At 38.8% G+C, this 24,363-nt stretch overlaps 1 protein-coding gene across 4 annotated transcripts in view; it reads right to left on the bottom strand.

Annotated features, from left to right (window-relative positions):
* The window catches only part of FNDC3A (fibronectin type III domain containing 3A), a 139,427-nt gene that overhangs the window by 99,591 nt on the left and 15,473 nt on the right, over positions 1–24,363 (bottom strand). For 3 of the 4 annotated variants that reach the window (XM_068419543.1, XM_068419558.1, XM_068419549.1), the window contains exon 2: positions 16,819–16,947. In XM_068419543.1, the coding sequence (XP_068275644.1) occupies positions 16,819–16,920 (102 nt within the window). In that variant the 5' untranslated portion in view covers positions 16,921–16,947. Of the gene's footprint in view, positions 1–16,818; positions 16,948–24,363 lie in introns of those variants that run through there. The other variant, XM_068419568.1, reaches the window with a different exon arrangement.

Genomic DNA, 24,363 nt, shown 5'->3' with positions numbered 1-24,363 from the left:
AAATTGCAAGACAAGCCCACATGAGAACTCTGGTCTCTCCGCAGGCTAGCACAGTCTGCCACCACAAAGGCAAGAAAACCAAAGGAACTGGATTGAATTTCAGTGCAGAGGGATATTTGGAATCCTCCCCTCTCCCCATCCACTTGCCACCTCCCACTGAAGGGGAGAGGAACTGAATGGGTTACTTGATATCTTCCTCTAAAATAAGTTAGCTACACTTTGTGAATTTACATATTTTTCCAGAATGAGTGAAATCTGGGACAAATTTTCCAACTGAGTTAAAAGCCCCTGAATATACGTAACAAGAACACTAAATAGATCTGCCACCAAATATATCATAACAAAAAAAAAAATGTAATCCTTTAGCAGCAAAGCCAATTTATAGTCTGGCATGCATACTAAAATACTGAAAAATGTGGGGAAGTAAGAAGGCAAGGAGAAAGTAGGAGGAAAAAAGCTAGGATATGTTACATTAATTTTATCCATTGCTAAAATCATATATAATATGAAGAAATAAGCATATGTTATATTACAACCGTGGTTAAAGCATACTTAAATGAAATAACGTAGTAAGAGACTGTTCCTATACAACAAGATAGATTACAAATTGGAGCAAAACAGTACTACTGAAAAGCACAGTTCTGTTTTTGTCTCATTCTGGAGTGGTTTAGGGGGATGTGTGTGTTTTTTGGGGTTGTAGGGTGTTTTGTTTCTTTCCTCCTAACAAACTTCCTAGAAACCAAGAGGGTAAAGTAAGTGTTCCAAAACATTTCCCTGGACCTCTGAAATCGTAATTTAAAGAGAATCAAATCACAATCCATTTCTATACTAGCAGAAACAATATTTTTTTCTGAGATGTTTTACTAGGAAAGAGACATGAGCTTCAGGGTTGGGGTTGGTGGTTTTTTGTTTTTTTTTTTTTTTTAATTAATCTGGTAACATCTGTATTTAGCATTCTATGGTTATAGGTGCTGAGTCAGTAGCAAATGATTGTTAGCAAAAATCACAAATAATGGAGAGACTTTACCAAAATCATATTTCTAAATGCACTAGTAATATACACCAACATCAAAAAAGACAGCAGTGATTCGTCTAAAAATACTGCAACTGAAATTAGCTCAGCAGTACTGATGAGAAGTATTTTTAGCCAAAAGGACAAAGATAAATTCATTTTTGAACATTTTACAAATTTGGGAAAACACTGTAGCTAATGCTTTTAGTCATTCTGACTTCAAAAAATTTTCAAAACACTCAACTAAACCTGTTAAAAGGTGGGGTACAGCCAAGTCCTTTAAGATGTATACTGTATCTTTAACAGTCTATCTGCAACAAGATTAAAAAGGGTATATTTCTGGAAAAGGGCGAATATAACACAACACAACTTCCAGGCAGAGCCACATTTATGCTCTGTCATTAGGGCAGGTACTCAGAACAATTACGTTTTTCTTCACTAATAGCTCCAATCAAGATGTTAATTAGTGACATGCTTTATCTCATAACCCATTTCAAAAGCCTTAGCACTTTGACTTACTGTTGCTCGCATCCTTTTATTTCTCTCATTCAACTGATGCTACCACAGTGACAAAGGATGAAGGAAGATTCAACAGGCACCACTCCGGCTGCTCCAATCTGTTCCATTCACTTAACACTGAGGTAATCTTCGGTGATGTGTTGAGCACTGCCTCCCCCTTCTTTTCACAGGGCACCTTAACCTATACGCCACATCGGAGCATCTCCCTTTACCTTCCTCTATAGCTGTGCATCCACAAAGCATGTGGAGGCAGGATGTGAAAGGTAGGATCAATTAACGATATAGTCAGCAATACCTACCTCAAGCCTTCCTTCCTATCAAATTAGCCAACGTACAGTGAGCTTCCTGCTGTACACGAATGTATCATGTCACCATAGCAACTAAATCAACAAATAGCTGCTGCAGCATCTGCTTCTGGATCATCTAACGTCAGGCAACAGAAGGTTCGGGTTTAAGAGAACAAAGCTTCCAAATATATGCCTTGCTATAAATGCATTATTAATTTAGCCTCCCGATTCCCAGACAGGATATACTAGCTTGCAATGAACCAACTTCTGACTGTATACTTGAATCTATGATGCAGCTCATGACTTCAGGTTGCAAATAAGCCAGAAAGCACGGAGGGGAAAAAAACCCAAACCACTTTATTAGAGAATAAAAAGGTAGAGCAAAGAAATAATCAACTGGATTCTACTGCACTTTTTCTTAAATACTATGTTACTCTATACTGTGCGCTTATTAGGTACATTAAGAGGCACGAAAAGAAAGAAGTGTGCTTCCCACTTTTGCTTTATAATTTACATACATGTCTGCCCTAAATAATGCTATAACCAGAAATACCTTCTATTGGATATTAATATTCAAGACATTTCAGATGGCTGAGAAAGATGGTTTCCCTCTATTAGTCTCCACTAAAGAGCTGAACTGAAAACATCCAATATTAGTTTCTGTCAATCTCACATCTGCGGTCCTTAATCCCAACAATAGCAGGGGACCACTGGCATACCCTCACCTGAGGAAAGACAGCTGTGTAGGGCATAACACTCATCCCTCCCTTCTTGTGAGAAATTACTTCAAATACCAAATATGCATCACTCTGGTTTAAGTCCTAACCCATAAACAGACAAGATAGATGAAACTGCTTTGTATCTGGAATGCGACAACATGAGATTACTGATTAAATGTTGCCTGAGGTATAAAAAATTTAAAAATTACTTGGACAGTAACGTATTCAAAGGTAATAATCAAGTGTACACACACACATCCATACTTTTATGTAAAAAGACTCAAACCTACAGCCTACTTATAAAAAAAAAGTAACTTTTCACTATTTTAACTTCAAGTCATATTTCTAACGTTTGATCAGCACAAAATTCTTTACAAACTAAAAGCTTTCTAGGCTCAAGGTATCAAGTTATTCAAATCTAGTATCATTTTATTATTGAAAACGTTTACTTTTTAGTTTTCAAAGTGGCTGTTTTCCCATCTCTGTACAGTCTTCTATTACAAGGAAAATCATTATATCTAGGTTGGCTCCACAGAGCGTGGTCCAGTAAACAGGAAAACTAGACACCGACTCAAGATGCTAACTCTGTTGTGGCTCTGACACGGACTTACTGGCATTTGTGGGTTTGTCACCTCACCTATGCCAGAGTTTCCCTGTTTGTAGGACTAGTACATCAGTACTTGTATGTCCCTAAAAGCTACTGATCAAAGAACACTTCAAGACCTGAGAGTTGTTACTCATTAGCAGCACAGGAATTGCCAGATGGAAGCACATCTGTGGTCCAGCTAAGGTGATGTCAGTTACAAACGCAGCACAAGTTGTTTTTCCATTAATTGTGTGTTCAAAATCTGCTGCTCACATCATAACGATGCTAATGAGGCTATGAGCTACTCTTTTTTCACAATCAAACCCATAAATATTTAGAAAGTGGATTAAATGGAAAAATGCAAGAGATCTGTGTAACTGGTATTGCAGACAGCATAAGATTATTAAATAGGAACAGCTGACACATCAGTAATAAAAGCTGAATTAAAATAGTGACTTAAGCCTTCGGCAATTTAAAACAATTTAAGAATTTCATGCTTGTGAAGAATGTAACTTTCAACTAATTCTTTTGTAGTCATCTTTCATAAGACGTTTCTATCTCCATCTTCTTTTAGACTTCCTAAAGACTTTCTCCCTCACCACTTATGTTGGCTAGTAACCAATAAAGGGTTCTGAAAACTTTAGGTTGAGCTCTCTACTGTATCACATCAGTCTGTTGTGACAGACTAAGGACACAATATTTCTGTGGTACCTATAAGGAAAAGTAATGTTAGAATTTTCTTTTTAACCTTAAATTCTCTTCTGTTATTAATATGAATGACAGAACAGGCTTCTCATCCTTATAAATAAGCATCCTATAGACACTGAAGGTTGTCCAAGTAACACAATGCAATGCTCTTAACAGTAAAGTTCTAAAATCTATTTTCCACCAGATTTGAGCAAATTCCAATTTGCAGGTTTCCCACAACTACACAACTCTCTACCGTAGCATCTGCTAATACTGACTGATAATCTAGACGGATCTAACTGCTCCATGTACGGAGAGTAACGCTTTCCTAATGAAGAACAGAAAAGATCTGGGTAGTAAAGGCTATTAAATCTTGGTTTTCAGGACTAGGGAGGAAAACCATACAGAGTTAAGTAAATATCACATAATACGTTGCAGTAACAATTTATATGTTTGGGATTTTAAAAAAAACAAATAAACATGATCCAAACTATTTCAGCTTGGACAGGCAGTAGCAGCACCTCCTGAAGGTAGTGAGAGAAAGCAGCCACCTTTTCAGTGACATGCTCCTAAGGCCTATGTGTATTTTCAGGGGAGAGAGCAAGCCACTCTCTCATTTTTCTAGAAGGCAGCTGGCAGATAGTAAAATCAGCAAACATTTCATCTTTAACCACTGCTACAAGATACTGTCAGCTCCACTGAATGCACTAAGATGACAGAATATCCCTAGAAGCAACTGGAAACAGGGAGGTTGGAAAGATGACTAGACTGTTCAGTGGCACTGTCATTCAAAAACTATGGGTTTCAATAAGCTTTCACTGCTTTTTGTAGAAAGGTAGGTTGGAAAGATCTAAGAATTGATGTTTTTATTCTAGCAGATAAATGGACTTTATTTATTAAAAGGTTTTTTAAATTCTTACTGTACTTATATGTTTCCCCCCTTTCTCTTCATGTGAAAGATGATCAGCAGAAAGCTGATCACTGGGGTGTAGGGTTTTGAAAAAAAAAAAGAAAGAGATGGTTTGGAGCTTTGTTTTGTAAAAATATAAGTTTTCTGAGAAGAACCAGTAAAAGATAAATGTTAACATCTGCACCTAACATCACTGATAAATGTTCAAGACTTGTTAGTGTCCACATGTAACAGTGTTAATCAGTGTGTGTTACATAAATGCGTCCGTCCCGTTCTTTATTATTGAGAAATGCTTACATTTTTGATCTACTCGTTTCTGCTTTGTCTCTTCTCTTTTGCATTCTCAGTTCTCATAGCTTGGCTAAGCAAAGTTTTATTTGTCTCATTTACAGCAAACCCAATCTGTTTCATTAGCATTGACACAGTCTGTGGTTAGCAGACAGTGCACAGAAAATTTGCTACTTACTATTATATCTTTAAATCAGCAAAAGTATAAAAACAAGGATAACAGAAGTGTTTCAAAGAATCTGGATAATGCAACAGACAAACATTTGTGCTTTAAAGTTTTAAGCTAATCCTTGTTTACAGGGAATTAGAAGGAAGCAGTGTTAGGGGGAGTCACTGAACTCTGGAACTTTCTGAGGCATCTGGTCCTGGCCAGTAGTTAGAGACATCAACATCTATAAATAAAAACCAGAAGACTTCAACCAGATTATTCTCATTTCACGATGATTTGTTTGAAGTCCACAGGACTTAAGCTTTACTACGCTAAGCAAAACTGGATGAGAGACAGAGCTCATACTGCACAGCAAAGTGGTAGCAAGAGCTAAGTTTTCAGCTAATACTTTGCAGGGGCTAGGCATTTTCCCTGATCAATTTGCGTATTTGCAACAGGGCAAAACAGAATCAGGCAGTAAACTTCCATTTAAGTTGTATCTAGATGCACTGAAAGGTAGAAGACTGCCAATTTAATTTTGGAAAACTAAGTAATTTATCAAAGATTGTCTGAAGTGAAAATTACAATTAAAAATCCCCAAATCCCCAGTTGCTTAAGATGCTACTAACTGTTGAGAGAATCAAAAACCTCATTTCTAAAAAAAACCCTAAAAGTGCTGTAAAAATGTTACATGTGGCATTGTAAAAAAAGAAAGCCAGGCACTCTGAAGATATATCTGATTCACAACAGTTTTTTAGATGTTGTATTTAAAATAATAATAGTAAAAAAATCTTTTCTTCCTGTAATAATCCTGTTTTCACAACACTTGTGGAATCAAAACACCCTTGCAATTACTTCATTGAGCATCAAAACTGAAGACTTTCCAGCTCTAATTCAACTGTATGTACTTTGCAATTCCTGCACTTTGACTGCAAGCTGTACCAGCAGTTGCCATGTAAAATACTTCATGTCCAATAGGTATTATTTGGTGTTTCCCTATACAAAAAAAAATACTTCTGAAGGCTGCCTATTTGCAGTCTCTCTGAATCTGTTTTGAAGATCTTAATGCTGAGAAGGGAAGAATTAGTTTGCTGGTTAGCACACGTTTGAAACAAGCTGAACAGTTGTGCCATTGTTAGAGAGTTTTGCTAGTATTTTCCTCCCATATAATACATAGTGATAAATTAAAAAAAAAAAAAAAAAAGAATCTTACAAACATTATGAAGGCTAGCCAAGATGAACAATATGAGGTGGACAGTTAACATTTGCTAATGATGACGCAAGTCAATGGCACTTTACTTAAAAGAATTTCTTTGTCAGTAGTATCTGGATATGTCTGAAAGTGTGTGCAACCAGTTAGGCATTCACCAAGAAACAGTATCCAACATTATAAAGCAGTCATGATCAACCTTTGGCCTAACAGCTGAACACATTATTTCAGAAAGGTCATAAAGCTACAATAGATTCTCCCTCTGTAGGCTGAGGCAGAGCCCTTTCAGCCCTTGTCCTGACTTCCTTCACCCTTCTCAAGTATAAAAAGAGGACCCAGCAACCAGGACAGACACTCTATTTCTCTCCCCTACAACCAGTAAGTGCCATGAACAGCAGGTTACTGATGGAGATCTTCACCAAGCATGCAGCAGCTGAGCTCACTCTGCCTGTGCAGTATTCTGTAATTCATATAGTTGAATCAAAGGCTGAAGTGATAGGTGGGAAAAAAAAGGTACCACCTTCTCCTTTTTTAAAGAACTCCGCTGAACAACTCAATCAAAATTTGTAATAAATAACCTTTAAAAACAATCCCCTTCCTGCAATGCAATTGTAACAAGAGAAAAATATAAATAAGCAAGCTGAAACTGAATTTGGACATTCAGTTTCTGAAGAGTTTAGGAGATTTAAGAAACATATAAGACATTGGTTTAGAAAGTATATGGACTAGAATAGAATTTTATGTTTCCCAACATTGCTTCTGACAGCTCAGATTCCTGTTTGGTGATACAGCAAGTTAAAAGCCCACAATATTTAAGACCGATGGACGTGTCTTTAACATTTCTACCTTAAATAGAGCACAAAAGGAAGTGCCAAAGGAAGAAATGTATTCTCTAGTTATTCAAAATAGCATTTCATTTAAAAAAATCAGAATGCTAGGAGTTTCAATAGCACTTCTAAAGTAGCCTTTTTTCCCCCCGATAAAGCTCCCTACACACCCAGCTTTGTGCAAATCTGGATATCACTGTATATCAGAACACTGTGTGACAACACGAACCTGAGCTGGAAGAGAAATTAAAGGCTACATCCTCAATTTGATCAGGTTGGGAAGGCTCAAGTCAGTACTGGACCAAGGGCTTGGTGGGAGAAATCTCTACAACCCCAGTCCTTTCCCAAATATTTTCTCCTCTACTTCAAAAAGAAAGTGAGAAAAATTAGAGCCAAGGACCATTTTTGCTATGGTGTGTAAAGCCGAGTCTGTCTCTTACTGGAGCCTGTCATTCTGGCCACTCTGTAAAGCGTATAATTCTGCATCACACAGGGGGTTAGATGGACTTTGCCCAGTTATAAATAGAGAAACCTCTCAATCACCAGGGAATAGAACAGAATAGACCACTTCAGCTGGAAGGGACCTACTATGATCGTCTTGTCCAACTGCCTGACCAATTCAGGGCTGACCAAAAGTTAAAGCATGTTGTTAAGGGCATTGTCCAAACACCTCTTCAACACTGACAGGCTTGGGGCATCGACCACCTCCCTAGGAAGCCTGTTCCAGGGTTTGACCACCCTTTCAGTAAAGAAATGCTTCTAGGGAAAAAAACAGGCTTCAGCTAGCAGGGGATGTACTTCAGATTACTTGTTCGCTAAGTGTGTAATTCTCACATATTTTAAGAGTGGAGATTCTGTAGTTAAAAATATGATTTTGCAAAGCAGTTACCTTTTTTCACAACTTACAGAGAGATTACAACAGCTGTCTTCTGAGGAAATGTATGTAAGAAATAAGGGTGATTTCGTAGGTCTTGGACTCTGGCATTCAGGTCCTGGCTTATTCAGCATTAAGTGTCCCACAGCACAGAGAAGAGGAAAGAAGGGAACCAAGGAACATGCCTGAGTCCAGGACACTGCTCAGACATAACTGTACCCTTCCAGACCTTACTGATAGAGGAGCACGCAGACTCAGGAACTGGGCCCACTTGCAACAGAACTGCAGAGAGGAACTGGGCTACCTCAATGCTTACAGCTCCAGACAACTTGCACCTCCTCACCTCATTAAAAAAAACCCATACAGACCTTTAGTCACCTTCCTAAATCATTAAAGATATCATCTTCCGGACATGCTTATTTCTCCCCATTGACTATATTAGCAACCTACAGTGACTAACTGACTTTAAATCTGATTTTCCCATGTCATCCAATTCTCCCAAATGTCAGTTTCTGAAGAGATTCATTCAACAGGGGAAATCTTGCCTCAGGTGTCTTGGGAGGAATCTACTGTATCAGAGACCAAAACTAATCTGGGATTCATATCACGCAAATGAAAACAGACATTTTAGAGAGAAAGAGGAAGATTACTCAGAGAAATTTTATGAGGATACTTCATTCCGTGAATTGTCATACCAAATACAAGTAGGAAAGGCTATGAACTACACAGCCTTCACTCTTGTTTCTACATTTATTTTCAGACAGCAAATATTAAAATAAATATATTTGGATGCTAGTATAAATTGTGCAATAAATCTGCTGCTGCTTTCTGCTAACCAAAAGCATCATAGTATTCATACATAACCATACACCAAAGAATTTTGAATCCTCACTTTCTGCTGAGGATGATGGCTGCTTCTGTGAAATTTAAAGCAAGTTTTCAGTGCATCTGCCATCAAGGATACAGTTTAAATACATAAGAGAAAATTCTGATCTTAAAGACAAAAAAAAAAAAGGAATTTACACTTAACTAAAACAAAACACTCTTCCTGACCAAAAAATACGATTCACTCAGATTCAGGAAGGATCCAATAACCACAAGGTATCAAAACTCACATCCTCATAGCTTTTCTTTTTTTTTTTTTTTTGTGGTGGTGTTTTTTAAAAATTGTAGCCATCAACCAGTTAAAAACTTCTATGAAAAGATTTTTTGTATATGGAATGTCCCATACCAGTTTGATTACGTATTTTCCAGTGATGGTTGCTACACAAAACGTACTATCAATCCTGGAAAAAAAATACAGCTTGATAATCAGTTTCCACAAGCTGGTGCTGCAGTATTATACGCAGAAGAGTTCCAATGCTTCCAGTGCTTCAGTGCTATGAAGTCACTGAAGGATAGAGGACTAATTGTCAACTAAAACAAACTTTAATGAATCTCAGAAAGGAAAAGTTAGATGTATCTGCTAATTCAATAGAGCAAAAGGGGTAGTACAAAAAAACAAAACAAAACAAACACACCAACCCAACCAAAAAGACAGAAGCAGCCATGCATGTACTCTGTATTCTAGGAAATCAAAACACAGAGAAAGGAAATATGAAAAAAGAAAAGGCACAATATGGAAAGCAGTGAGAACAGTTATAACAGTATATGTTGTTAAACAACTTTTAACACAGATTTTTTTTCTTGTAGAGGAAAAGATCATGAAACATATGCAGTTCCAGGCTTGATTTTTCAGCAGCAAGGCAAAAACAAAGCAAGCTGGAACTTGGTAATGTACCATATGCCTTTCAGAAACAGAAGCGTCAGAACTGAGGGAAAGAATTTAGTAATCTAGTTTACATCTTCACCATTATATTTCCGCTGTGACTTCATGTATGCAAACAATCTGAAAGCCAAAAAAGGGGATTCTCAGAATTATTTTGTTTTCACAGCCAACCGTTACTCTGCTGACTGAAGACTTCCTCGTGTAGTAACAGGTTAACAACAACTTCAAGATCAGAAGTTTTAATATTTAAAGAAGAAATTGGTTTTAGAAATACTAACTTGTAGATTTGATGCTAAATATCTATTTCAATTCAAAGAATTTGCACAGTGTGTGTGTGTGTATATACATATATACACACAAAGTGACAAAGTATGACAAAGTATGACAAATGTCACTTTGTGTGTGTGTGTATATATATATATATATACACACACAAAATTACAAAGTATGACCAAGTGACCCGCTTAGTAGATGAGGGCAGGGCTGTGGATGTAGTCTATCTAGACTTCAGTACGCATTCGACACTATCTCCCACAGCATCCTCCTAGACAAACTGGCTGCCCGGGGCTTAGATGGGTGGACTCTTCAATGGGTTAAAAACTGGCTGGATGGCTGAGCCCAGAGAGTGGTGGTGAATGGGGCAAAGTCCAACTGGTGGCCGGTCACTAGCGGTGTCAATCTGCTGGAGGGTAGGAAGGCCCTTCAGAGGGATCTGAACAGGTTAGACAGATGGGACGAGACCAACGGCATGAGGTTCAACAAGAACAAGTGCTGGGTCTTACACTTTGGCCACAACAACCCCATGCAGCTCTACAGGCTGGGGGAAGAGTGGTTCGAAAGCGGCCCGGCGGAAAGAGACCTGGGGGTGCTGATCGACAGCCGGCTAAACATGAGCCAGCAGTGTGCCCAGGTGGCCAAGAAGGCCAATGGCATCCTGGCCTCTATTAGGAATAGTGTAGCCAGCCGGTCTAGGGAAGTGATCGTCCCTCTGTACTCGGCACTGGTGAGGCCGCACCTTGAGTACTGTGTCCAGTTCTGGGCCCTGCACTTCAAGAAAGATGTTGAGGTGTTGGAGCGAGTCCAGAGGAGGGAGACCAAGCTGGTGAAGGGTCTGGAGGGTCTGACCTATGAGGAATGGCTGAGGGAGCTGGGGTTGTTTAGCCTGGAGAAGAGGAGGCTCGGAGGTAACCTTATTGCAGTCTACAACTACCTGAAGGGAGGTTGTAGTGGAGTGGGAGTCGGCCTCTTCTCCCAGGCAACTCGCGATGGGACAAGAGGACATGGCCTCAAGCTTCACCAGGGGAGGTTCGGGTTGGACATTAGGAAGCATTTCTTCTCAGAAAGGGTCATTAGACATTGGAATGGGCTGCCCAGGGAAGTGGTGGAGTCACCATCTCTGGATGTGTTTAAGAAAAGACTGGACATGGCACTTAGTGCCATGGTCTAGTTGACATGGATGTCAGGGCAATGGTTGGACTCAGTGATCCCTGAGGTCTCTTCCAGCCTGATCGATTCTGTGATATATATATACACAAAACATATCACATATATACACACATACTACATATCTATATACAGACATCGTGGGATTTTTGGAAATCCCACTAAGCATCTAAACTTCTGAATAAGTTTGGAGGATAAGCAACCAGCTTGCCAAGCTAAAAGTATTACTTTATCACTATACCTTGCTGAGAAATAAAGCTGACTGAAGGTCAAACACTGTGTGTCCCATTCCTCAAAGAGAAGGAAATGGTTAACAGGTATTGGGCTACTTACAGAGTGCTATCTACCTTTTTGTAATAAAGGACACCAAGGTTATATAGGGATGTCTCACTTTGCAACTGTTGGCTTTAGTGGGAAGGTGCAGAGGGGGTCCAGAACTCCAGGGCTGCTGCAACCTTGGGTCAACAATTTACTGATTTGTCTTGGAATAGCACTGGGTGCCGTAGAAACTTTCCAAAACAATTTAACACCAGTCTATTATCAGGAAAACACAGTGTCTGCTACAGAAAGCAGTTTGAACTCTTGCCTCCTCATTTTCCTCTCAATCATGAATTTACCTCCCCCCACCAAATCAGGACTCACGTAATCAAACTCATCCTTCCTGTCCAGCCTCAGCAATAATGAGTAAAGCCTCACTGCAGTAGTTACCCTTACATGAAAAACCCTCAAGCACTTCTGTTCTCATACCATGTTTTCTCAGTGTCACTTGGTTTCTATCAACTCCTATGGATCTTCTCCATACTTCATCCACAACCTTACTCACCACCAAGATATAAGGAGTACATCACCCACTCACGTTGAACACAGTGATGAGAAGGTGCAAAAGCAGTACTTCTGTGTTCAGAGAGGGAGGACCTAACGGGCTTGGTCTTTGCTTTTCCTTTCCCCCGGTTTTGTTCCATGAACCTAACAGCAGTCCCTTGTTCTGTGGGACACAGAACGAGGCAGTCTCCCATGGCAGCGCTGAGTAGCATGCGAACATCCACACAGTTTAAGCTCCCCGTGTTTTCTGCCTGAACATGCACACTCCTCTAACTTTGTGGATTGTTTTGTTTCAAAACATGGTGGAAAGTCACAGCTTTAACCTGATCAGATGCTTCCACTATTCGAAGCATATGACCTTTCATCTTGCCATGTTCAAATATTTGTACTGCTATTTCACATTTATCTGCTAGCAGAACTTCAAGTATTTGAAATAGATTATCTTGAAGATACGAACTGTTCCAGAAAAGTACTGAATGGTCTATATCCATTTGGTAACTCAGTTATGCAGTATATACACAACATAAGTCACAATAATTATAACAGTTAATTCTCGTAAGATGCAAGCAGGGAAAAACTGATTAAAAAAAATCCTCAGGTGTATTACAGCTGAACAAAAACTTGCAAGTTTAGGATACAGGTAACTAGTCTAACCTAGGAAATATCAACATATAAACAAAATATTTAAATAAAGAATTTTCTACTAGGTTTTCAATACCTTTTTCAGTCAGGACTGACTAAAACTAATTAGAATAGCTATAGTCGAACCTACACACTATGAAGACAGAAGAATATACACATTTATTTACATGGACAAAACAGCTCTGAATTTTGATTGTGGGAACACAAGTAAATTCTGTCAGCACTACAGATTATGTTACAGATTATGCAATCCAACACCACGATGCTGTTATGAAAGAAACTGGAAAAGTAGTTTTCATATTTTAAGGAAGTAACCTCTACCGAATGGGTGTATTGTAGCTAAGCAAATAGGAGACTTTCAGAAAAACAAGCAACTCCATCATGATGGCAAAAGTCTTCACACTTCTTGTAGCTTCAAAGTTACGAGAAGAAAAAAGGAATACAATGAACTAATATTCTGGTTAAAATATTTTTAAAAATATGAAAAAGGCTTAGAAATACAACGTGTTGTACTTGAATATATCACACTTCATTTGAAAGTGTACACCCCTTTCGTTAGTGTACCATATGAAACAAACATAACAAGTAATTTTAAGACCCTTATAAATAAATAATGTCCTGTCTGACCTTTCTGTGGCCTAAGTCTTAATTGGGCAACCTTGACAGAGTAAGCAGTACCTGCAATTCTGGATTTCCTATATTTTAGATATACAAAGTATATTCTACTTAGTGATGGCTTTTAAATCACCAGATGCAAAAAGGGTTTCCAGTAAAGTTTCCTACCACAAATGCATCTGCAGATTCTTCATGAGTCATGTATCAGATGCAAAGGAAGGACAGAAAATGGAAGTCGCAACTTTCACTAGACGTCGTTGAACACAGAACAGTAGACAACATTGTGGTATAACTGCTAGTTATCATGAAATGAAGAAAGAAACTGACTTTACTGATGACCGAGAATCTGCCCATTGCTTTCTGAAGATTCTCTTTTTTTCAAGTAAACACTACCACTATCAGTTCCACTTTATACAGTATTCTTAATGAGCAGCGTTTGTTTTTTTTTTAATAGAAAAGGACACTGACAGCATATATGATATTTTTCCCTTAAAAAGATTAACAGAAACCCCCACAAATTCATTTCTTTTAAGAAATTCTTTGCTTTTTTCCCAGTTTTAGTCTTGCTTGGCAGGAGAAAAAGAGACATGATGTTAATGAAAAAATATCCCCAAAAGAACATTTAAGCTCATATTCGACTCAAAATTTTGCACCATTATGGAGTAAGCCTGACAGCACAGCTTGATAGTTTTATTTTTAGGGAAGGCAAACCAAGTAACTCAGTCTCAACTATCTTTGAAAGGTCATGGTGATTAGAGGAGGTTCCCAAGGACTGGAAGAAAGCAAATGTCACTGCAATCTTCAAAAAAGGGCAAGGAGGAGGATCCAGAGAGCTACAGGCCAGTCAACACCACCTTCAGCTCTGGGAAGATGAGCGAGCAAATCTTCCTAGAAGACACTTCTAAACACATTAAAGATAAAAAGGCAATCATGAGTAGTCAGCATAGATTCACAAAGGGGAAATCATGCCTGACAAACCTAGATGATCTTCTACAATGAAATTACTAGTTTGGTGAATGAGGGCAGAGCAGTTGATACTGTTTATCAATCAGGACTATAGTAAGGCTTTTGACACTGTCTTGCATAACATCCTCACACAGAAACTGATGAGGTATAGACTGAACAGAGGCACTGAAGTGGACTGAAAACTGGCTCAAAGGGTTGTGATCAGCAGTGCAAAGTCCAGCAGGAGAACATTCACTAGTCATCTACCTCAGTGGTTGACAGTGGAACAAATAATGTTTATTATCTTCTTTAAAGACCTGGATGATGGGATGGAGTGCTCCATCAACAAGTTTGCAAGTGATACAAAGTTGGGAGGAGTGGTTGATGCACTAGACAGTGGCACTGCCATCCAGAGGGACCCTGACAAGCAGAAGAAATGGGACAGCAGGAATCTCCTACAGTTCAACATAGGGAAATACGAAGTCCTGTACCTGATGAAGAATAATCCCATACACCAGTACATGCTGGGGGCTGACTGGCTGGAAAATAGCTTTTCAGAAAAGGAATGGCAGACAAGTTGAATGTGAGTCAGTAAGGCACCCTCGAGTCAAAAAAGGCCAACAGCATCCTGGGTTGCATTAGGAAGAGCATTGCCAGTAGGTCAAGGAAGGTGATCCTTCCACCTACCCAACACTGGTGAGACATCTGGAGTCCTGGGTCCAGTCCTGGGCTCCCCAGTGCAAGAAGGACATGGACATACTGGAGAGAGTCCAGCAAAGGGCCACAAAGATGATGATGGGACTGGAGCATCTGACGTGTGGGGAAAGGCTGAGAGAGCTGGGACTGTTCAGCCTGGAGAAGAGATGTACCAGGGGAGATCTTATTATCAGTGTGCATGAATACCTGAAAGTAGGGTGAATAAACAAAACCGAGCCAGACTCTTCTCAGTGGTGCCCAGTGAAAGGACAAAAGGCCATGGACACAAACTGAAATACAGAAACCCCACTAAAATATAAAAAATTATTTCACTGTGAGGGTGGGTTGAATATTGAGGAACAGACTGCCAGAGAGGCTGTGGAGTCCCTTATCCTCAGAGATACACAAAAGCCAACTGGACGTGGTCCTGGGTGACCTGCTCTAGTTGACCCTGCTTTGAGTGGGGGAAAGCTGAACTGCATCATCTCCAGAGGTCCCTTCCAACCTCAAGGGTTCTGTCATACATCTGCAAGATTTTTTTTAAACAACAATAGTAAAAAAGAAAGAATATTCACAATTGGGTAAAGAAAAGAAATGGTGGTGGTACATTTTAACTTTGCGCAGGCACACTTTATTCTTTTTTGTTTGCAAGGCTTTAAAATTGGACATTTCAAAGCAGAACATGTAAGGAAACAGTAACAGTTCTTCTCTTGCATGGTACAGATTACTACTTTTAAACATCAGTATTTGAAAGAAGAAACAGAAGAGAAAGAAAGTTTGGATATTGTTTCTCCCTTTCTCTAGAATGTTCTGCCCATATGTTAATTAAAAAAGATTTATCAGCTCTTTCTCTGTATTTAAGCTTCCTCCACATTGTGAAGATCTCACTGCAGCCCAAACCTTATTTCGTGAACTGTTACAATCCATTCTCCAACCTCAGTTTAGAGCTCTTTTCTGTGTTTTTACCCCACAAATTAATTCCTCTGTATGACACATAACTATTTCTTCTGCATAAAGATCAAGCATGGGAATGGCAGACTATAAGGGACTTGCCTAGATCACCAAGTCCAGTCTCTTGCTGTCATAGGCAGTGATCTCTCAATCCATTCAGATACTTCAAACCACTTAATTTTCCTTTTATCCCATTGGAAGCTGCTCCAGAACTGCGCTTATCTGGGGCTTAAAAGATCCTTCCTAGGTCAAAGATACGGCAAATGCATACATTTTTGCCAACACTTCTTCCTCACTGGAGCTGACCTTTCCCAAGTGTTCCGAAATCATAATCCTAAATTTTTCTATCAGCTTGACTGGTTTTGTCTTAAACAAACAAACAAACAACAAAAAAACAAAAACGAAAAAAAAAGTGTCTAGGCAGACACTAACATAACAAAAGCAAGTCCCACCATTCAAGATACCCACTTGTAAGCAAGTGTCAGTCCAGAGGCCATAGAGTTGTTAGCACATGTTGTGCCTGAGCTAGTAAGCTCTACCATAAGGGAAGGTTTATTAACCTTAATAAGGTCATGTGGTAATGTAAATATATAGCTTCCAAATTAAGACTCAAGCATGGCTAGACAGCTTGGCAGCTGTTTGGTCCCATCCTTCTATGAAGATGTTATTTCATAAGACAAGTTTTCTGCTTCATACTCCTTACAAATCTCTTCTCTGCACCAGTTCTACCTTAATCTCAATCTCTAAAACACATGCATGACCAAAGCTGCACAAAATTGTTCCAGATGAAGGCTTACTATCTTTTACAGTGTCAATACGTCAATGATGCTGTTAGAAGAAGAAAAAAAAAGATATTGAAGTTTCCTTACCTGTTGTGCTCCATCTCCACTAACAATAGGGGAAGTTAGAAGAGGGATTTCACTACTTATAATTGAAGTGGTATCCAGTAACGGTGGATGTTCTGCCATCATTGATGATACACTAATTCACAAGATCATCTGCAAAGAAAAGGTACTCAAATGGTTAAACTATATAAATATTTCTGAATAATTACCCTTTAAAAACAATCTCACTTTAAAAATAAAAATTATGAAATTAGACACCTTCAGAAAGTATGTTTCCACAACATTCCAGCAATCATGTAAACCTGAAGATGTGTTTTGCCAGTTAGCACAAGCCTTATTCGTACAGAGGGCAGGTTTAGACCCCCTCTAGCGGCTGAACCTTGGAAGAAGATACATCACAGCCTTGTAGCCAACAAACCTGACATCTTTTAACTTTGATCATAAACCAAGATTTTGTCTACGTTTGACTGGCACTGCTGACAAAATGCCTACTGGGGAAAAAAAAAAAAAAGAGAAAAAAAAAGAAAAAAGCGCAGTTGCCTTGGAACTTGCATATATAGTGTTTCTGTTTCTAAGAAACTGATAAAAACCTGAGATCTACAAACTGGGACACTGTTTCATGTTTTTTGGTTTTGTTTTTGGTTGTTTGGTGTTTTTTTAAATCACCAACCCACTTTTTCCATTATTATAATGAATAATAAACTTATTTTTAGGAACAACTAGTTACTAGGAAATGTTCAAGTGAGACACAAATGAATAATAAAAAAAAAAAAAAATCTTCTGCACAATCTGACATTTCTTTACTTTTAAAATGCATTAGACTCAGAATTAAAGCTGTATAATTTTGATAGCCAGTGGCCCTTTACTAGTTCTACCAGCAGCTAAAAAATTTGGGGGGGGGGGGGGGGGGGGGGGACACGGACACGAACGAGGTAATGCCTGCACACAGAGTTATAATCCTCATAACTATACTATGAAAAAGCCCTTGCTAACACACACTGTAAAGTTACATGAAATCTGATGACAAGAAAAAAAGCCACCCAGGCAAAAGGCCCATGAACGCAGCGATCCACTTCAACGCTGATGAGTGTCAAGTAACAGCATAACAGAAAGCAAGATTCAGCTGAGCGTTCCTTTCAATTACATTAACAAATCATCAATGTGTTTTATGATATTTTGTGTGTTAGTGCTATATGGAGACTGGATGGAAGAATTAAGACCAGAAAAGCTGAAGATTACCACTTTTCCATGCTGGAAATATGTATTGCAAGTTTAATAAGCTCCTTTTGAAATTGTATTTAATTTTGTAAAAAAAAAAAAAATCACTAAGTTATACTGGTTTAGTGTAATGGTCTTAACTCCATCCCAGCCAGACTCAGTACACTTGGCTTTTGAAGGAAAAAAAAATTAGATCAACAAGAATTGAGAAACTGATATTTCTAAACAAAACAAAAAGACAGATGGAAAGAATTCACTAGAAGTGAATGGTACTTTCAGAGTTCCCACCAGTTAATCACATTTTGCATCTGAAAACAGTGGTTAACATCAAACATAGATATGAAGATTAATCTGAGAATAACCTTGTACAGAATTTCTAAAGCAGAACTGCCTCTCTTAGCCATTGCTTACAGTAGCCTGGTGAATAAGTAGGTACAATTTTAAAGCTACACAGCCCGACAGTCAGTAATGTTACAGGTTTTTAAAGTTTTGCCTTGATATCATCTGGCTAATGAAACTCTCTACAAACACTTCGAAACTTCTAATGCAGATATACTGTCTGCTCATAAACAGAGACGCTTACTAGTTACGGCATGTAAAACTTACTTTAAATGAAGAGATATTCGATAAAATTCAAGGAGTGATAAAGTCAGCTTAATGACGCTGACTGTGGTACCAAGTTCCAGAGATGATATTTGGTTAATTTAAAGAGCTGTTGTTATGGTTTACTACTCAGAAGCATTCTCTAAGACTATCTCCATCCCACCCAACTGACTGCTTTTACTTGTTTGCCTCTCTAAGGCAGATGTTGTTGTACATCTGCTGTGGGTTGAAATCTGTAATATGGTGCTGCCAGTACAAGAAGACTCACACAAAGACTTCACATTTTCTAGAAAATGCATTAACAAAGCACTATAAGCTTCTCGTACAGCTATACATACACAGTATGATTTAGCTATTCCCATGCTGAAGGTTGTCCTACTATAAAACTATGAACTTGGAAGAAAAAGCATTCTGAAATTATTTTAGAGGTTACATTTACTTCCCTGGTATACTCTGCAAAGATTAAAGTTGGGGAAAAAAATCCCTCTAGGTTAAAAGACTTTGAAACCTAACTGTGATTACTTAAGAATTCATCATCACTTATGCCAAGTCATTTATACCTGCTTAGCCAGACTAATTAGTCTCCCAAGCAATGAGGACAGAGTTTTATATTCCTACCTTACTTTAAAAGCTTTCCCACTCATCAAAAAATCCTCCAGGCTACAGTCAGTCCCCACCACTTCTGCAGGTGGCAGAGGGCTGATGAAAGTTAATTGGATCATCTTTCAAGCTAGCAAGTTTGATGGTAAGCTTCCCAGGATATTATCCAATGACTGTTTAATGCAAAATGAATGCACAGCCTGGAAGCAGGGGTTAGAATCAAGGCATCCCTCCTCCCACGACAGCTACAGCCAGGCTTGCTCTCGTGCCATCTCTTGATCTTACAGCTCCAATATTTTGTGCTCCTGTCTACAGTGTCACAGACAGAAAAGTAATTTCAATACTCCAAGCTATAATACAACACACTCTCAGACTAAGCTGGCTTGAATTTCCCCAGGTTTAAGTCGAATCCTGATCATTATTCCCAAGCCCCCACGCCAATGACTAGTCTCTTATATAAGAAAGCAGTAACCTCCTTTATCACACACAATGACTTTTGACTGAATCCATAACTTATGATGCACTCAGTGCTATCACCATTTATTAGGCATAAATCATAAACACGTCTATCAAATTGGATACCAATGAGAATTAACCATAACCCAAACTGACTCAATTATGACTGCCATGACAACTTGCTCAGCCATTCCAAGACAGGAGCAGCTCTGGACATAGGTAATATTTGGTCTCAGGTTCTTTCATTCTCTTGCACAGGTGTTTAATGATCTTATTTGTATGAAAATCGGTTCCCACAGGCACCCGAGTGCTTAGGTGGGTAGTCCACCTTTGGTATACAGCTTTCAGTGCCTTAACTGGGACACAGCTAAATTCCATGTTTGGATCCAAGGTCTGATTTATTCTGGATATGAAGCACGCTGCTCATCAATAAACCCTGACAGGAGGTACTAGGTATAGTGTTATACCTGACACCCTCTACAACAATAATAGAAGTGCTACCTGTCAGACTGTGTAATCAACCCAGGAAAAAAAAAAAAAAATCAAAAAAAAAAATCAATGCTTTCTTGACAATACAGTATTAGATTTCCCTGCAATGCCACTGAACTAGTCTTGAAGACTAAAGGCTTAAACTTCACACCAATGTGGGTCTATGCTACACGTATCATCAAAAGCCTTTTCCCTTTCAGTAGTCAAGAGGCAGCAATCTGTACAAGTTAGTGCGCATAATCTGGTCAGACAGTGAGACGTGGTATGTCCATCAGTTGGAAGTGCCTTTTCTATGGCACTATGAGGACAAATAAAGACAGACAGGAATTTGAAAAGGGGGTCAATAAACATATCTTGGAAATAAATGCCATTATATCACACTGGATGCAAGGATATCAAATGTACACAAACAGAGCTTTTAAACCAGCAGACCCACACAGCTTGCATTCAAGACTTCTGGAAGAAGAGATCTACCTAGATCTTTGAAAAAGCCTTGCAAATAACTCGAGTCCTGGGAAAGTCTCAGAGGTCTGGAAGAAAACTGCAAGTCTTGCATTAAATACTCTGTTGTAAAATGGCAAATGGGACAATTGAGGCCTGTTAGCCAACAGCTATCTGAGACCAAATAAAAGTTAATAGTTGACACTGGATGTTATTTGTAAAGAATTAAAGGACAAGTATGATTGATGGGAAAAAAGCTTATCCAATTAACTTGATGAGAATCTTCTGGTGATGAGTATTGCTGATAAAGGTACTAATAAGAGAACTGGAAAAACAATCTTAAACCTTATTTGGCATTACACAACATTTCTCTTCAACAAAACACACAGAACAGATATTACATGGATTGAAACTGGACAGACAGCCCTTAAATATTAACAGTAAATACAGAGTTGTTAGGCATGTGAGTTTCCAATACAAAGGGAAGGTAACAGTTCTTGGCTTCTTATTACAGAACCTGTTTTTAACCCAGCTCTCAGGAAGGAAAAAAAAAAAAAGAAAAAAGAAAAAAAAAAGAGGAAGTCAGAAGGATGTCTGGAAATGACAAACCATGACAGTGATAAGAGACTGAGTAATTTAACTCCACTAAAATAGCATGAATAAAAAGCTAGCCATAACAAAAGGTTTTAATACATAAAGGTAAAGCTATTCTTTCTGAAACAAAAAAAGAATGAACTCAATCCTGTGAAGAGTTGACTCTGAAAAGGATAGGGTAATAGAAGTGGACAGCCAAACACAAGCTCCCCAAAAGGCTGTATCAGTTATATCAAGAGGTGTACCTCACTTAGCAACAAGGAGGATATTTTCCCTGCCTCTGGCTGCAAATAACTACAATCTCTACTAGAATAATGTAACAAGCTTTGTCTCCAGTTTGCTGGCTTAAAATTGTTGATACCTGTTCAAAAGAGGAGTATGAGTGACTACAACTTCTTGAAAATATTGTTCCACATGGAAAATACTGAAAGCAAAGTATGTGCATATCATAATTTAAGCCTTACTCCACATAAAACTGTTCTGGATGATATAACTGTCCTCCAGCTCCAGCTAGTTTCCCAATATACTCCGGATTTAGTGAGGTCTTAAAAAGGATGCAAGAAAAGCAGCTTGCATTTGGACAACAGGTAAGGCTCAGCCTGCAGAGCCTCTACAAACAATTCTCTATCCTATTGTCAGACTTCCTGCACCACTGAAAACTAATGGATGCAGCAGCTTTCAGAAGGGTTAAAATAACATGTGGGATAAATTTAAGGATTTATTTAAGGCCAACTCACTACACCATTCTTGTGGACATCTTAAAAGGGACCAGACAAGGAAGACGACACGTTAGGTGAACAGATAGGTAACACACTGTTGCTAAGCAGAAAAGCAGCTGAGAAGTAATTTTCTACTGGTGGTGCATTAAAGGCATGGTTGTTTAGAAACCTATACTGACTCGTGCACAGCAACAACTGCTGCACGAACAGCTATCTCATTTTTTGTCTTGCTACTGAATATACTGAACTAGTAGCAGACATTCAAAGTGTAATTCAGGATTGCTAACTCAGCTGACACTGTTCTTTCAGAATTGGCATTGAGTCTGTCCTAGGATGCAATTAAAGTATAAGGTCTCCTGAGACTTCAACCAAGCTGGGTAGGTTAATGCTTTGTATGAGACTTAGGTAGCAACCTACCTATTCCCCACTACCCCCAACTGAACTGCTACTCATTGTCCTTATCACATTAATTTGAAAAGACTTTGAAAGTTTTTTCTGAAGGCTATCAAAGCTGAAACAAAGAGAAGGCATGTAAATTTACTGGACACGATTTGTTTAGAGACTCCAGACTTATGCCTGGGGAACCATTAAGGAATGGACTATGCTAACAAGGTAAAAAGCTAAATGATGTTAAGGCTCAAAGACTGAGTTCCACTCCGTAGTTCAGTAAGCAAGTTTGCCTTCCTGAACTGTAATGACAATTTAACTCAATCCTTAAATGCCTTCACATTTGGTCCTTCAATGTTTCTGTGGCATTATTCTCATGTTCTCAAGACATACAACTCTGCTTTTTACTCAGTCAATTGTTCATTAAGGGTTAAGGAATATTGTAAGGCTGAGATCATTGGGCAGTGCATTTCCCTCTGCACACTCTAAAGATCAGTGTTTCCACCTCCAAGAGACTAGCAGATGATCTTAACAATAGTCTCTGAAAAACACATCAGCATTAAATCAGCTGGATCACCAAGGTAAAACAACTTGAGTCAGCAGCATGCATCCTTGTAGCAACGAAGGCTAACGGCATACTGGGTTGTATTAGCAGAGAAGCACCGCCGATGGGATGAGGGAGGCGTTTGTTCCCCACTACTCAGCATTTACAAGGTAGCATCTGGAATACTACATCCAGTTTTGCTCTTGCAAGCCACCTCCTCCTCTCCAGTATAAGACAGATGCCACAAAGACTGTTACTGCGCTTAGGCCAATGAAAGACAAGGAGAAGCTAAGAGCACTAGAGTAGCCAGGCGTTCACCTACCAGCTGGATACCACTACCTGAAGGATGCTTGTTGAGAGCCTTAAATCAAACTCTTCTTGGAAGCATGCAGCAGAAGTACAAAAAGTGATGGGCACATGCTGCACCACTGGAAATTCTGTCTAGCTGTAAAGGAAAAAAAGACATCTTCACAATGAGGGTGGTATAGCACTGGCATAGGTTGCCCTGAGAGGCTGCAAAAATCTCCATCCTGTAGACCAGTGGCCTCCAAAGTGGGGTATGTGCACAAGACAATCCCTTGGGGTGTGGGAAGAAAGTATTTTTTGTCATTGATAAAGAAAAAATATTTTTAAAACAGTGTTTTTCATCTTTAGCTCATCTTTTTTTTTTGTGTATGCTTTATAGTGTACATACTATACTAGTAGATTAGCATATGTATATCATTTAAAAATGTACACATATTGGCTCAAAACATCTTTACTGATGGGGTGCATGATCAAAAAAGTTTGGAGACCACTGCTGTAGAAAGTCAAAACCTGACCATGCAAGGTCCTGACAAAGGGCTGAAGAAGGCAATCTCCAAAGGCCCCCTTGAGAGCAGAATTCTTCTATGGATTCCAGAGTCAATCAAAATACGACATGTAATGCCAAAGTTAAATGGTTTTCAGTAGACTGGAGCCCAGAGAGGGGACAGTAGTTTGTCTCCCGAGCTCTTAAAAGCTGTCAAGATTCTCACTTCAGAATTTCAAAGCAACAATGACAGTGCTAATCAAAACTGAAACTTGCAGACTTAAGGTTTAAACTTTGGAAGACATACTCATAGCACTGTCCATAACAGAATTACTTTATACTCTGGCCTTTCTCCTAAGAAAAGGAGGAAAGCTGCATTAGAGGATAATTATGAATTTAAAAGTTACACTTTTGTATTAAGCACACAACACAAATAGGCCTTCCATTTCAGTTGAGCTGTAGGCACCACTATGATAAATATAGTGATAGCTAATAACAGCGCTGTGTACAAAAAAAAAAAAACCCTAAGGAGGACTCCTTTCCCAGAGATTCACTGCTTCTGGTTATTGAGTTTGATACAAAATATAATTAATTGGTTTTCCCCACAACTGGAGGACTCACAAGGCCACTCTCCACAGTGGTATCTCTGGTGCCTACTGCATTGCTGCTTTTTCCCCAGTTTTTGTGATTTACAGAGTGCTTGTTCTCTACCTACCTACTCCCTATCA

The sequence above is a fragment of the Nyctibius grandis genome, chromosome 2 (genome assembly GCF_013368605.1).
Source record: "Nyctibius grandis isolate bNycGra1 chromosome 2, bNycGra1.pri, whole genome shotgun sequence".
Classification (NCBI taxonomy): Eukaryota; Metazoa; Chordata; class Aves; order Nyctibiiformes; family Nyctibiidae; genus Nyctibius; species Nyctibius grandis.
Note: the sequence above shows the minus strand (reverse complement) of the source record. Positions and strands in the feature narration are given on the sequence as shown.